The following is a 15,027-nucleotide window of genomic DNA, read 5'->3' on the forward strand; positions in this document are numbered from 1 at the left end:
AATATAATGGCTTTAGAGACTCTTCAGCTTTTAATCACTGAATCCGATACTGCAATTAATCACACAACGTCTAGCCTCAGATGTCTATCTGTTGAATAAACACGTCCTGCTGAGTGCCAGATATGAGCTCGGAATTGTGGTCGAGTCTCAGGATAGAAAAGTCCAATAGAAATATAATGCCACGCAACAATATAATCTTTCATTTTCCAGTAACCACGTTAGAAAAAGGTGAAATTTTAATATGTTTTATTGAACACAATATATCCAATGTTATTACAATCTGTAACCAACAAAAATACTAATGGACTACATTTTTTAAACTAACCAAAAAACAGTCTGGTATACATTCTACCCTTACAGCACAGCTCGCATATGGGGGACACGGGACTATGGTCACATGGGAAGGAGCAGGTGTGGAGGCGGGGCGTGACTCCCACATCGTCAGAGGGGAACTGGGAAGCGGTGTCCTGGCCGGGAATTTGGGGGTTAAGGGGCCGTGATGGGGTGAAAGTTGAGAGAGAGGAAGCTACTGGGGGCAGGAGGGAGAAACCCGCAGGCAGCCTGGCCCGAGGAGAGAGGTGGAGGCCGGCCATGCGTCAGATGCGGGGGGCTGGGAGGCCGCCTGGACAGGGGGGCACGACAGATGGGCAGGTGCAAAGTCTGCGGGAGAGGGACTCGATTCGTGGAAGTGACCCACTGTCACAGATTTGGGACCTGGCTGCCCACATCGGCAGGTCTCCTGTCTCAGACTAACGTTTCTGTGCCCTGCACTGCTTCCACGCCAAGTGCGGTTTGGGCCTGTTGCCGCTCTCGGTTTTATCAGCGCTCGCGTCAGTGACAAAACAGATCCGGGAACAGAGCGACACGCTAGGGAAATTCAGAGAACCAGGAACCAGAGTGGGCGCGGGAATAAGAGCCCGCTGAGGACAACCAGAGCCAAGAATACAGACACATGGAGGCTGCTCTGTACCCGACTTACTTCTGATCTAAAATCCCTTTTTTATCTCAACTTCTAGAAACAGAGGAGAGGACACAGAGAGACAACAACATAAAATAACGATATTAGCACACGAGAACAGAGGGATACGGGTGTTTTAAACACACTCTATTTCACAGCGTCACGCTTGTGTTTGTCTTCTGCCAGCCTAGAGCAACAGATCACAAACCCACAACAGAAACGGCCTTGGTTCGAGCGTGAGCAGCACGTGCTTGTCGACATCGCTGCTTGTCGACATCGTAGGAAGTGTCTGAGGGGTTTACAGCAAAAGGCACGGGAGTGTAGCAGAACCTGAGCCAGTGTCCTCCCCAGTACTAGGATTTCTGGGAACAGGGGTCACCGCCTTCACCGGGGCACAGGTCGCCAGAGCACGAACACTGGTACCCCGGGCACCGGGCGCCTACCACGTGGCAGGCACGGACCCGTACGATCCACGTGTCATTTTGGTTCTTCCTCACAGACAATTATTACCGTCTGTGTTTTGTAATTAAGGAATCAGAGGTTGGGGACTAAACCAAGTCCCCTCAGCTGGCGGGGGGCCAGGGGGAGGGACTCCCAACGCCAGTGGCGCGGCACCGGAATCCACGCTCTCACTCCTCCCCGAAAGTCCTTCACAAAGAGTAAGAGGGCAAATGAGTTCTACAAACCTATTTCCACCACCTGCACCGCAGAAGGCCCTGATTTTAAGACCCACATGGTGCATGAGCATCTGTGGTGTCGGTGGTGTGGCCGTCGGGCGCACGGGAGTCAGGGGCCCGTGCGTGTACTCGGTCTGGGATCGGGGCGTCGCCTCCTGCAAAGAAACAGCCCCCGATGGCCTGCGTCGGGAGCAGCCCTCGCCCACCGGGCCTGGCATCACGTCCTCGCTGCGGGGAGGGCGGGGGCAGGGCCGCCCAGTCCAGTCCGCGTGCGGGACCCAGCTCGGCCCCGGCCCCCGCTCCCGGCCGGCGGGCTCCCCAGGGTCCCGGGCGGGCAGCCCCCGCGGCCTTCCAGGCTCCTGCAGGGACAGCACGGGAGCAGCCGCGGACAGTGACGGCATCGCAGCCCGACGTTGTCAGAAGGGACGAGCGCGGCTGCCCGCGACTCTGCCTGACCTACTAAAGGGTCAGCCTTCAGCGGCCACCATTCCGGATAAAACCCAGGCAGCCGGGGCGACACCGCCCCACCAGGCGTCTCACAGACGGACTCACTGCCATGGCGCCCTCGCAGCCGCCGCCCGGTGACCAGATTCTCCTTCGCCTACCGCGCTCTTCCTTCCACACTAGGTTTTCTTCATCCCCTTTTCCGTTAGCCAAGAAATCGTCTCCCAGGATGGTCCCCGCCACGTCCCATTCGAGCCAGTGACAAAACAGTGGCACGAGGCGTCGAGGGGAGGAACAAATCCCCTCTGCCATCTTTCCGTCTGTCCACAAGACGGGGCACGAGACAGGACAGACAGAAGGCGCCCAGGAACGAGCGAGACGTGGGGCACCGCCCAGGGATCACTCAGCGGACCTGGGACCCAGACCCACAGTAACTCGGGACGCGAGGTCAGGACGCGGCACCGCGGGGAACACGCTCAGCAATAAACACTGCCAACCGTCGTGCGCCCGAATATAACGGACCATTAATTATCCACACGTCATAGGCGGGAAGTAGAGCCGAGATGGTCTAGGAAGAATTATGATAATCTCTCACATTTATGTCCAAGTTTATTTAAACATGGATTTTACAACTGTTATCTCCTTTGACTCTAGGCTCTAGGAGGCAAATAAGCGGTTCCCTTATTGCTAAAGGAGGGCTCCAACAGGGGACGTCGCGCGCTGAAGGTTACACGTCTGTGGAGTGAGAAAGCACAGACCATCTGATAACGGGGCGTTTCCCACGGGAAGCGACCCTCAGGACCATTTCGAATATTACTGTACTCTGTGCCTCTGCAAGGAAAGACCTTCGACTCTGCCGGTCCACATCTCCCTTTGCCAACGTGAGGACCCCGTGCTACCAACACAAGGGACAGGCACCCCTCAGCCCTCAAGCCCACCACGGAATCCGTTTGGACACCACGACGTCTCCTCATCAAAGATGGAGAATCTTTCCTTTTGTAATTTCTGTGTTTGACTTAGATTTTAAACAAAGCCTCTTTAAGTGACTATGATTAGTTAAGACCAACTACTTGTAAAGGCACCGAGGTAGTAGGAAATACTGCAGTACATCTTTGTTAAGCAGAAAAGCATGGGCACACGTTTTCCTGCTAGAAGTATTTGTGGGATTTCGGAGTATTTTATTCACACTCTCAGAGTCTCCGTTTCCTCATCTGTAAAACTGGGAGCAAGAGAAGTTGAAGGACAAGATTCACTGAGCAGCGGCTACCTTCCATGGGCTACGACCAGGGCTCGGATAACTTGGGATAACTCACTGAGTCACTAGCCACCCTTTGAGATAAATGCGACGATCATCAGTAATTTACAGGGGACAGCATTTAAACAGAAACATCAGGTCGAAACAGAAACTTTAAAGAACTCATCCAAGGTGGAACACCAAGTGGGAGGACCAGGACTCACTAGCTGGCGGTTGGCCCGCGGCTGCTCGCCTCCGGGCTGAGCGACCCTGCTGCCCAGGGTCACATGTGCGGAGATGAGACAACTCGCTGGGATGTGAGCACGCGGCCCGGCACGCAGCAAGCACTCAACAAACCTTGGCAAGTATCAGAAAAAAGCAAAATTATAACGTATCCTATAGCAGTTACCTGGCAATAAAACATAAACGTACATAAAACATATACATTATTATAAATATGTGAAATAACCATCACCCAACAGATATTTTATCATCCTATATCACCAAGCAGATTTTGAGATTTTTCTATCTATATCTATATATATATTATTTTTTTCTGGATTAATGAAGCACCAATAAACTCAAGATAAATCAGAATTTATTCTGAACATACCATAAGGAGACAAGACTGTTAGGCAAATATCCTTTGCTCCTGAACATACAGAGAATATCAGTGGCATCTTTTTATTTTTTTTCTTTAAGGCGCAATGATTTATAAAAATAAAATTAGCAGAATAGGTCTTTCTTACATATTCACACATAAAGTCATGAACCACTACTAATTTAGATGGAATAAGTGACCATGGATAAATAGGTATTGAGGGTTTGCTCTACAGATCATATTTTCTTTAATACAGAAGTAACTGAGCTTCCTATTTGGAGTGGCTTTCCGAACAATCACTTTTCCCCCAGCTCGGGGTAGGGTATTTGTCCCTCTGACCTCATGCATGACTACCCTGAGAATAACTCCCCAGCTGGTAAAAGTAACAGATTTACTTTCTTGTCCACAAACTGGAAAAGGTGTCAAATGATGAAATCTTGGGGATAATGTTGAGTCATAACTACTCTAAACTAAGTCAGTAATTGTATATCTAGCAGTTCAAAATACCTGAGCAAAGTTGTATATTCAATTACAAGGAGCTTACCCATATAATATCAAATATCTGAATGTTTCCAAATTGTCAGTTTGACTAAGTACCAATTTTCATTCTAATGTTTGACTATTAGGTTAAATTAGTCTGTGTATAATGCCAAAATACTAAATGGTAACACATTCCAAGTAAGCCAATCTTTAAAATTATGTGTAACCCATAATAAAAACCAGTCTAACCCCACCCTCTCCCCCCAGAAATCCTACTTAACAAAGATACGTAACTCACTACAAGGTGGTATCTGGAATATCTGCCAGGACAGCCTTTTCTTCAATCTAATACATCAAAAACAATACTATTATGGTTAAAATCTATTAGTACATCTGCAATTGTACACATGAATTATCATTATGATTAACATTTCTCTTCCTAAAGGTGTGTCCAATAGGCATCTGGCAGTTATTTCGTGTCTCCACCTGTTGGGCAAATTTTATATATACCATATTTTTATAATGGTCCATCTATTTAAAAGATCACTTTCTTGACACAGATCTGTTCAGTGAATGTAATAATAAACCATGTAACATTGCAAAGGAAAAATAAAGCTTTATATGTAAATAACAGAAAATTGGGACCACGGTACAGGAAACAAAATCACATGGGAATGGAAGACATGAAAGAAACCATTAGTATGTACAGGGCAGGGATCAGTCAGATTGGTTCTTCACTTACCAACCTGGCTAAGTTGAGGCCCCGGACAAGCCTCAGTAAGGTACCCTAATGATTACAGAACTGTCAAACAACTAACACTTGCGATATACATTGTGTAAGAGGCATAGATGAGTTTGTATAATGAAACTAAAATATTGCTTCACAATTTTGAGTATTGTAATGTATTTTTTTAAAAGTTTGCTCAATATTTATGAAAAAATATTGTAATTTTATACGTTCAGAATGTAGGGCCAGTCACAAAGCTTAGGATATAACTGAAGAGTGTTGGGGAATTTCTGGGTCGCAAAATGTTAAATAGCACAGACAGTAGAGACAGTGAAAGATTTTATTTTTTCTTTTACTTCCATCCAAACACACCCTTTTCTGGAAAACATAAAAGCATGCACATTGATGGCATTCTTATAAAGAAAACAAGTAATAACTAAGCTGCAAATCAATAATGAGAATAACATAAACATAGGCTTAAATGATATGTGAAGAGATTTACAGGTAGATCCAGGGCTCTTAATTTTAGAAAATAATAATTCAAGTCATATCAGCACATGTTAAAAAGAAGCTTCTAATTTTCCAAATATTTTGATACAAAATTTTTAAACTAACAAATATATTTTATAGAACTTCTATGAGAATATAAGTATGTTCATAAGAAATAAGATGTTCAAAGTGATCTTATGCAGTTCACTGTGACTTCTTAAAATCAGTTATAATCAACATAATTCCAATGTACTACTACTTAAAATTGAAATTTAGAGCATATCCATGATATTCAAAGTAAGTTGCCCAACTTACATATACTTTGATCTAATTAGAAACAGGTTCTAACTTTAGGATTGTTAAAAAAAAAATATTAACAAAGACATGGGATGGATTTAAATTTCACTTTACAAGTAAGAGAAAATGACAATTTGGCATGAGAACAATTTTCAGAACTGTGACCCACACTGCCATGCATAATTAGGCCGCTGTGTCCTGTGGGGATGTGTGTACACACACTCACACTATTGTACACGGACAACTCACACTACCCAGCGGTGCAAGGTGCTGTCTGACATGGCCTGCTCTCTGGGTCTGGAGAAAAACTTGGACGAAATTTCCTTTCTTTATTATTTTCATTTTGTTCATCATGATTCAGCTGGTGTTTTTCATCTGGGGCACAGATACAATTTTGCAACAAAAATCCATGAAGCAGAAATGTTATCCTAAAGGACTGGTAGGCAATCAAGCTGAAGTTGTAACATCAACACTGAGCAGATCCAAAAAAGGTCATCCTCTTGCACATCCATTATTTCGTGACTGAAAACTGAATTGGGTGATCTGTTTCCTGAAACAGCGCTCTTGTTCGGAGGTGACATGGATTAACTGTGTAGCCCCATTAAAAGTACTGAGAACTAAACAAATTCATTCAGGTGATGGATTCAATCTTCCTGGCTCGTGGAAGGTCGATCTCTTGACATGAGACCAGCGCCAACTGCCTGTGGCGCAGCCAGCAGGGCCGCTCACAAGAGCTCCCACGGGCCCGCCCTGTGGCGGGACAGACACTGGCTGGCTCAGAGCCCTCCTGCGCGTGTCCTGTGCCAGGCACCGGGCAGCACGCGGACAGTCGTCCAAAGGAAGAGAATCCAAACACAGTGGAAACTGACTGTGATGACGTGAAAAAAAAAAAAAACGACTTCCGACCTAAATGTTGTGCTAAACTCAAGAGTAACAAGCAAAGGCACATGCTAGTAAATCTAGTCAGACGTCTGGAGGCTCCCATCACCTCAGATATCTGTGGACTCAGGTCCAACAAAGGTTCACACTGATTATTTTGATATAAAAAATAATAGGAAACCTGAAGGTTTTCAAGTAGTTATGGCACAGATGTTGGGAAGTACTAAGAGCTTAGCTTAACTCTTCAAAAAGCCGGGCAATGTAAAGTTCTGCTACAATGAATCAGGGTCACGATTCTAACTTAAACTTAATTCTCATATTTTATACATTATTCTTTTGTAGACAATACAGGGTGTGCAAATTTAGCTGTTTCAATAAATATTAGAAATGTTAATTACTCTGCAAATATAAAGTAAAATCAGCTAATAATGCAGTACAACAAAAGCATGCGCTAACCAGAGCTTCCTCCCCATGGACAATTTCTTGCCCTTTTCCTTGGTATCTCTCTTGATACTTACATACAATTTCTTTCACTCACTTGGAGAAATTAAGCAGAAAGCAAAATATTACATAGCTCCAAGATACTAAATACTTTAGTGATAAATGCTGGACTAGTCAAAGTTGTAAAAAACTAAAAGTAACAAATACAGTGAAAAATACGCGAATTAATGTTCATGAATGCAGCTATCTGAATTACAAAACAATAACAAATTATACAATCCTAATAGTCTTCTGAAGATGACATTAGTTCATAGGAAATGCCAAGTATAGCATAAACTGTTTAGCTTTCCCCTTTCCAGCAGCTTCTGTTCTAAAGTTGTAAAACCATGTATGCTTGCCCAAGACCATCTGCATGCCGGCTTTAATCAGAAATTCTATTTTACCCAATGTTCAATCAACAAGGCTTTATTTACACTTCTTATTAAAATCAGGAAACAATGTGACGGAAGGTGTGGCTGCCAACACTGAACCACGGAGCACATCCCACTGCCTGCAGACAGCTACTGCTCAAGCTTTTATACTAACCCACAAGCAGCCAATTAAGGTTCCATAAATCCACGTTCTTACATAGAGTTTCCTTCCAGCCTCGGTCATAAGCATACCAGCAGTCAAACCACTTAAGATCAATAATGATGGTAAAGTCTTCTTGAGACTTAATTTAGAATTAACACTTTCTCCAGGAAATTTGTTTCTTCTTTCTGGATCCACTGAATCATAAAATTCTATAAGCAACCTATGGCCAGAATGGGGGGAAAAAAAAATTAAAGTTTCAGGTTTAGTCATTTAATATTCTAATTTAACAAATAGCTCTGTTTGCCTATTACATGCTGGAGAAGCTACAGGTCCTTGGGATAAGGAAATACCTAGAGACTTGATTTAATTGGGCTTTCTAGACTTTGAAAACAGCTTTATATGTTCATGATTAGTGATGAATTGTATTATATGTCATTTTTCTAAAAAGATAGTTTTAAGTAATTTTGTGGGGATGATTTTTTTAAACTCCAGATTTTTAATAATTTTGCGACCACCAGACTCACTCACACGGGTAATAGCCAACCGCACTTCGTCTCCACCCCCCCCACCCCCCCCACCCCCCGTCTCCGCTCCTCCCTCCTGTGGCTCCCGATCCATCAGAAGTCAAAGACAAGATCAGCAGTTCTTGTAACGGATAATGGAGCTTCCCTCAAAAAGCCCTTATTTGCATGGGATTATAAAAATAGGTGTAAGAAGGAAAAAATGGCATAGTTAATTCATTTTCCTATCTTATTTAAAAAATGTAAAGTTATAACAGCAGGAGAGACTCAGCAAAAAACTCTCAAACACAAATACAAAGCAGAAAACCCTTCTACTACCTTAACACACTCCTCAGAGATAACCACTGTTTTAAAAGGTCCAGGCTCATTCTAAGTATGTATTAGCGCCTATAACATGAAATACATTGGATGTTAAGCGTATTGTTCGGGGTTTTTTTCTGAGAACTGATTTTCATGTCAAAACACACATATTTTACTTTTGAAATTTCTTCCGTAACCCACGTGGGTGGCAGTGAATGGCTGGTGGTATGAATTCTGTCACGTACAACTGATGGTACACGAAATAAGGGAATGTAGCTACTTGTCCATAAACTTCATAAAGTTTCATTTTCAATGCAGCACACTTTTAATAATTTTCATTTTCTAAAGTCAACTCAAAAGGGTTAACTGAGGAAATAATTTTATTGTAATACAACAAAGAAAGGGGGACCAGAGCAGTCTGCTGAGAAGCGTATCAGGAGAATAAAACACAGGTCAAATTTCTGAACACAAGCCTAATTTTGGAAATCTTACTTCTGAGTCTGTAAAAATGCCACAGTTGGGGTTTTAGTAAACCATACATACTATAACTAATGGATCTGTTTTTTTCAAAAAGAGGGTAAAAAGTAAAGATGTTTAAAACATATCTTCCAAAAAACAGGATATGCACCAAAGGATAAAACTCCCACTGACACCAAACAAACAACAAATAATATATCCTAAAGTTTTCATCCAAGAGAATTCAGTTTCTAAGCATCATATCAAAACCTGACATCCACTTTTTATCTTCCTAAAAAGAGAAGAAAATTCTAAAATTTTTTCCTTTAGAAAACTGTATTAAATCCAAGGGGTTCTATCATCCCCTATGGAGGGCCCCTGGTCCTTCCAGATTTGCTCTTGGGTAAGCAGAACTTCACACTCTCTCCCTCGGTTTGACCTCATTAAGCCGCACCTCACCCAGGCGGTGTCTAAATACACCCGTAATTCACCGGCAGCCAACGCTCAAGGGTCCACACTACTGTCCTGCTCTGAAGTGATGTGAATAGCACAGATGAACACAAGCTCAACCCCAGAAACTGTTTAGGCCCCAAAACACTAATAGCAAAAGACATTCTGGTCAGAATGTCACCTGGCCCTTCTTCCAGCAAGTATACCCATGTCATTTCTACACGTACCCTGGACACAATGCTCTATCCCACAGCCTCGCTCTCTGGGCACCGCGGGCCTGCCAGCTAGTTCTCAAACACACCACCACCGGGAATGCAGACGTGGGGCATCTCACAGTGAAAAGCTGTGTGTGTGGGGTGTGTGTGTGTGTGTGTGTGTGTGTGTGTGTGTTTTCTAATTTTATATCCCACCACAGAGTACCTCTAGAAAATATTGAGAATGAAAACAGGAAGGCCTCCTAAAACAAGTTCTTTCACAGACAACAAAACAGTAAGATTTAAAACATGAACAGACTGGACTTGAGTTTACAAAAAAACATACATTAGTTTAAAATTGTTTATTTACTACACTGAAATGTAGCCAAACCCAAGTTTTTGAAGTAGGAGAACTGCTGTTACTCACTTATCTTTAATTTCAAAACGCTCATGAAGCCATCTTCTCATAAATGCTTGTTCTTCTGGGACATCTTTTTTGTCTATACGATCAATGTGAATATGAATTTTTGGACATTCTTTGCAAAGAAATTCTAACAAGAAACAAGAAAATTCATTTTTCGTTATTTTACAACTCGTTATATAAAACAACTGAAAATGAGGTAAAATATATTTTTAAAAGATGAAAAAGCAGATTCTTAAGCTTAAAAAAGAAAAAAGTTAATAGAAAAAAGAAATATATACTGATGGTTTTAGGTTTCAAGCTGAAGTAGAAGAGTGCTATAATGTCCTAGTCTACCACAATTACCTGAAGTCATTCAGTTAAATCAAAAGTACCAAATGTTACTCTGCATACACAAGCCTTCCAGTCCGTACGTGGCCCAGGAATAGAAACTTGTCCCCAAATGCCAACCACCCTCAGGCTCACTAATCACCTGCATGAGCACACCAGGCTGCTGTGTCCAAGTGTATCACTCGTCACACACTGTCACTGCTCTTCCCACTAGACTGTGAGTCCCCGAAGGGCAGAGGTGAAGTCTGGCAGGTTCACTCTGCCAGAGCACTGGGAGCACGAGGCACTTAACCCCCTGAGTCCCTAGTGCCTCGGCCGGGTACGTCAGCCTGTCACGGAGGGTCACACACCCAGCACAGACGTGGGAAAGAGGGCTCCACTCCTCTAGGGCTTGATGTTGGTTTCTACTCACTGGTACCCCCAGCTCTCCTGCCTTTGCCATATTTTCACATTCATACTCGGTTTAGGAACCAAATTCTTTCTGTGGAATAGCTATGAGCTTTGAAGTGACTACAGCTCCTAAGACACGCTGATTAGAACAAAGCAGGCAGTTCTTTCTCAGCCTGCGCTGCACAAGCCATGAGGCCAGGCTTGATTCCAAGACAAGGACTCGGAGCTGGGAAATTCCTCTGCTCATGGATGCCTTTCGGTGAAGAGCTGAGATCATGAACAGATTAAATTCCCTGGACAATGAGGAGATGGTCCGAAGAGATTTCAAAGGAGACTACGTTCCCTAGGTGGGAATGCAAGGAGGCTTAGACCTGTTTTCTCGAGTTGAAATGCGTTCAAAGACAGGGTTCCAAGAAGTGGTGACTCACATGGTCTGCAACTGAAGGACGTTTCTGCTTCAATAGGAGTCTTGGGACTCCACAGGCATCTCTTTTTCGCTCTGGATTCTCTATGATGGTTCTTAACCACCGGTGTCAAGCCTTAATAGCATGAGGCATCTCCAGCATCAAAACTGTCCTGTTATATACTTTCAGGAGTGAACTGGCTTTGAAGATAAAGGCACAAAAAGCACAGGGGGAAGACCCGACTCTGCAGAGTTTTTGTCCTTGCTTTCTCAAGTTCCGCTCTCATTTATGTAGTCGAAGGATCTCAGCGGCAGAGCCGCACAGAGGTTCGGAGCACGGATAGGGAGCCAGGCAGGCTGGGTCCCGCTCCCTGGTCAGCCCCGGGCAGAGCGGCTCGCAGTCGGTGCCTGTCTCCCAGTCCGCAAGACAGAGATGAGGGAGCAGCGCTGGTCTGATGGGGCCCCCGTGAGGAGTCTGGATGTCGAGCTCCGAGAGCAGCATCAGCACACCGTACGCCCTACAAGTCGGCGATTCCAACTTTCTGGCTGCACATTACTTCTCATCTTGCCCTCTCATTTGTATTTCTGATCCATAAAAATGCAGCGCCTGATATCAAGTCCCTGACTTTCACCTAATCATCTACATCCCCCGCTCAGCATCGCCGTCATTCAACGGTAGGCCAACCCGTAGTTAGCCCACGGCCGCAGGCTGGAGATAAACGTGAGCAGCCTTGTGGGGAGGGGGTTGGGAGAAGGGGGTGGGGTTATGGACATTGGGGAGGGTACGTGCTATGGTGAGTGCTGTGAAGTGTGTAAACCTGGCGATTCACAGACCTGTACCCCTGGGGATAAAAATATATGTTTATAAAAAATAAAAAATAAATTAAAAAAAAAAAAGTGAGCAGCCTTGAACTTGTAATTGTGGTGCCTGGGAAGTGTAGCAGTGTCTCTCACGAGACAACAGCTAAGGATGGAAGACACACGGATACTGAGAAGGACTCCCAAATTCATATGGGAGTAAAATCTACATGGTACCCTGGTGTTTACAACCCAGTTTCGTCTACACTATTTCATTCGACCTGCAGGAGTCCGTGTAGGCAAGTGCTACTACCCTTGTCGGGCTTGGAGAGGACCAAGACCCAGCACGGACGGCCATGGAACCCCAACAGCCCAGTTCCTGGGGTGGGGACCCAAATGAAAACTAGGAGAGAATCATCAGAAAAACACTAAAAGACTTTCAGGAGACAAGAAAGAAGTGACATAAATGTTTTCTTCCAAATTTAATAAAGCTCGTGTCTCTATACTTGTAAAAACTACATTAGTTGGTGCTTATTTTATTGTATAAGCAAAAATTTTCCCATACTATTCAGAAATATATGGAAAAAGTATTTTAATTAAGGTATAACGTTTTTCTTTGTTTTTTAAAGATTTATTTTTTTAGGAGGGAGTGAGAACACGAGGCGGGGCTGGAAGGGGAGGGGAGGGAGAAGCAGGACCCGCCAACCAGGTGCTCCAAGGTATCATTTTTTTCCAATTAGAACTTTCCCGGTGGAGCCCTCATAGAGCCCTAGAGGACATATATGCTAGGGTAATAGGAGTCTTTCAAGTCTTCAAACCTGTCACAAGGACTAGTCTCTGGAGAAACTAAGTTCCACTTGGTCTGTGCCTGGGGAGCCAGGCAAGGCGGAGACAGGAGAGAAAAGCAGAGCTCCAACAGCAGGAGCAGAGAATGTCCGTGTGCCGCCTGGGGACAACCGCCACACACCTGGGCCTCACCTGGCTCCCACACTGCTGGCTCGTAACCCGCCCCCTTTGCCTCTGGGGAAAAATGACATAAATCCAGGAGTAGAAAACTAGGTAGATAAGCCAGTATACCGTCACATCAATGGACATCATGTAGCATTTTTAAGACATTCTAGAAGTGTATATACTGACAGATAAAGATGTTTATGACTAAAAGCAGGACATAAAGAAAACAATATATACAAATGACCTTATCTAAAAATATCCGAAGGCACATACTCCAATACAGTGACTTTATAAAAAGGAAGATTTTGAGGAAAATATTCAAATTGTTAACTGCATCTGGACAGGTCAGCCTGTGGAGTTTCTTCCTTCTTCTTTTGGACTACCTGTAATTTTCCCCTCCCAGTAAGTTTTATTTTCATATAAGAAAATGTTAATAGGAAGAAGCAGCCTAGCACCATACTAAGTGGTTAAACAGAACACCAAACGTTATCTTTAACTTCACAATTTATTGTGGTATACCTCCTACTATAGAAAAGGATTTTAAGTAAGTCTATAATGAGACTGGCCTGTCTCTCCTCTGCCTAGTGAACACTGTTCAGGGAAGACAAAGACCCTTATGACAAGCCCAGATGAATCACAAAGCACACAGGTGGGCGGCGATCAGTATTCACCTTATAACAAAGACACCACAAAACGGGAAGCACCAGGGACACTACCTGCTGCCTAGCTCTCTAACATGAGGCCTCATTAAGGCCCAAACTGTAAGACTCGTGATCACAACAGTTCATTAACCCTGCAGGTTCTGCCCTCCCTTGCAGCCAATCCACACTAGCAGTCTAGGGTGAGCAGAGGCCTGCGCAGTCAGCAGTCGTCCCAGGTGACTCGGAGGGAACTGCAATACTTTCGGAGTATAATGCCACTCAGTACGCTTTGAGAAAGACTGGCCTGTGGCATATAAAAGCACAATCTAGCAACTATGGAAATAATGTTTTTTAACTGGGCTATCAAATATGAGTACTAAGTGATAGTATGTATGGAGATACTATTTAATACTAATCACACGGAACCACCAGGTACTTATGATACTCTAACTTATGGCATTTTATACCTAACTCAACGTACATCATCAATTTAAAGTGCATCTTAATCTATTCTAATTAAAAGTTGAGCAGAATAGCAATCAATTTATATAATAATGAGAGTGGGGATTTTCAAGCCACAGGTCCCAAACTCACAGTTAAAATCAACATGTGACACGGAAAACCAGATGTCGCCTCTCACGTGCACAGGCACACTGGCAGCAGTGGCGATGTCCATGCATTTGTGGAGCTGGCAGACCCTGCCAGGGCGGCTTCTGCGGAGGCTGCACAGCCCTGCACCCCAAACAGCAAAGTACAGACGTGACTCTTGTACTTGAGTTTCATACATGGGCCTGTTACCAAACCCGATACTGGGATTTTTGCCAATCTGATAGTAAAGATGATACCTCGCTAAAAATCTTAATTTGTATTTTTCTTACTATGAATGAGATGGAGCATTTTTTTCTGTAACCTACTACTGAGTTACTGATCACCTTCTTCTCAATTTGTAGAAGCACTTTCTACATCAAGAAAACCAACTTTTTTCCTCTGATCTAAGCTGCAAATATTTTCCCAGTTCGTCTTCAGTCTTTTGATTTTACTCTGGAATATTCTTCCTTGTGGGAATATTCACCCTTAACTGACTGAAATGACAGATTTACTTTTCACATGGTTTCGGGGTGTGATAGTTAGAAAGGCCAACCTTCTCAAAGAGACAATTCGTAAGGAAAACACAAAGCCACTGGCACTAATGTGTATGCAGTAGAGGAAGCAGAGCAGTAGGAGGGTGCTGGGCTGCAATCTAGACAACGCAGCTCTGACGCGGTTTCCTCCTCAAGGCTTCCCACCCATCGGGGGAAGGTAAACGATTGCCATATGCTGAGCGCTAACCTAGTGGCTTAAGCACTTAGTGCCACAGGACCTCTAAAGCAAG

General features: G+C 43.9%; 1 protein-coding gene across 1 annotated transcript in view; it reads right to left on the minus strand.

Annotated features, from left to right (window-relative positions):
* Positions 1–5,447: 5,447 nt before the first annotated feature.
* AGPAT5 (1-acylglycerol-3-phosphate O-acyltransferase 5) overlaps positions 5,448–15,027 on the minus strand; it is a 53,134-nt gene continuing 43,554 nt past the window's right edge. The window contains exons 7-8 of the mRNA XM_032328858.1: positions 10,149–10,272; positions 5,448–8,020 (exon numbers count right to left, since the gene is read on the minus strand). Of these exons, the coding sequence (XP_032184749.1) occupies positions 7,795–8,020; positions 10,149–10,272 (350 nt within the window). The 3' untranslated portion in view covers positions 5,448–7,794. The remainder of the gene's footprint in view (positions 8,021–10,148; positions 10,273–15,027) is intronic.

Source organism: Mustela erminea, chromosome 21 (genome assembly GCF_009829155.1).
Source record: "Mustela erminea isolate mMusErm1 chromosome 21, mMusErm1.Pri, whole genome shotgun sequence".
Classification (NCBI taxonomy): Eukaryota; Metazoa; Chordata; class Mammalia; order Carnivora; family Mustelidae; genus Mustela; species Mustela erminea.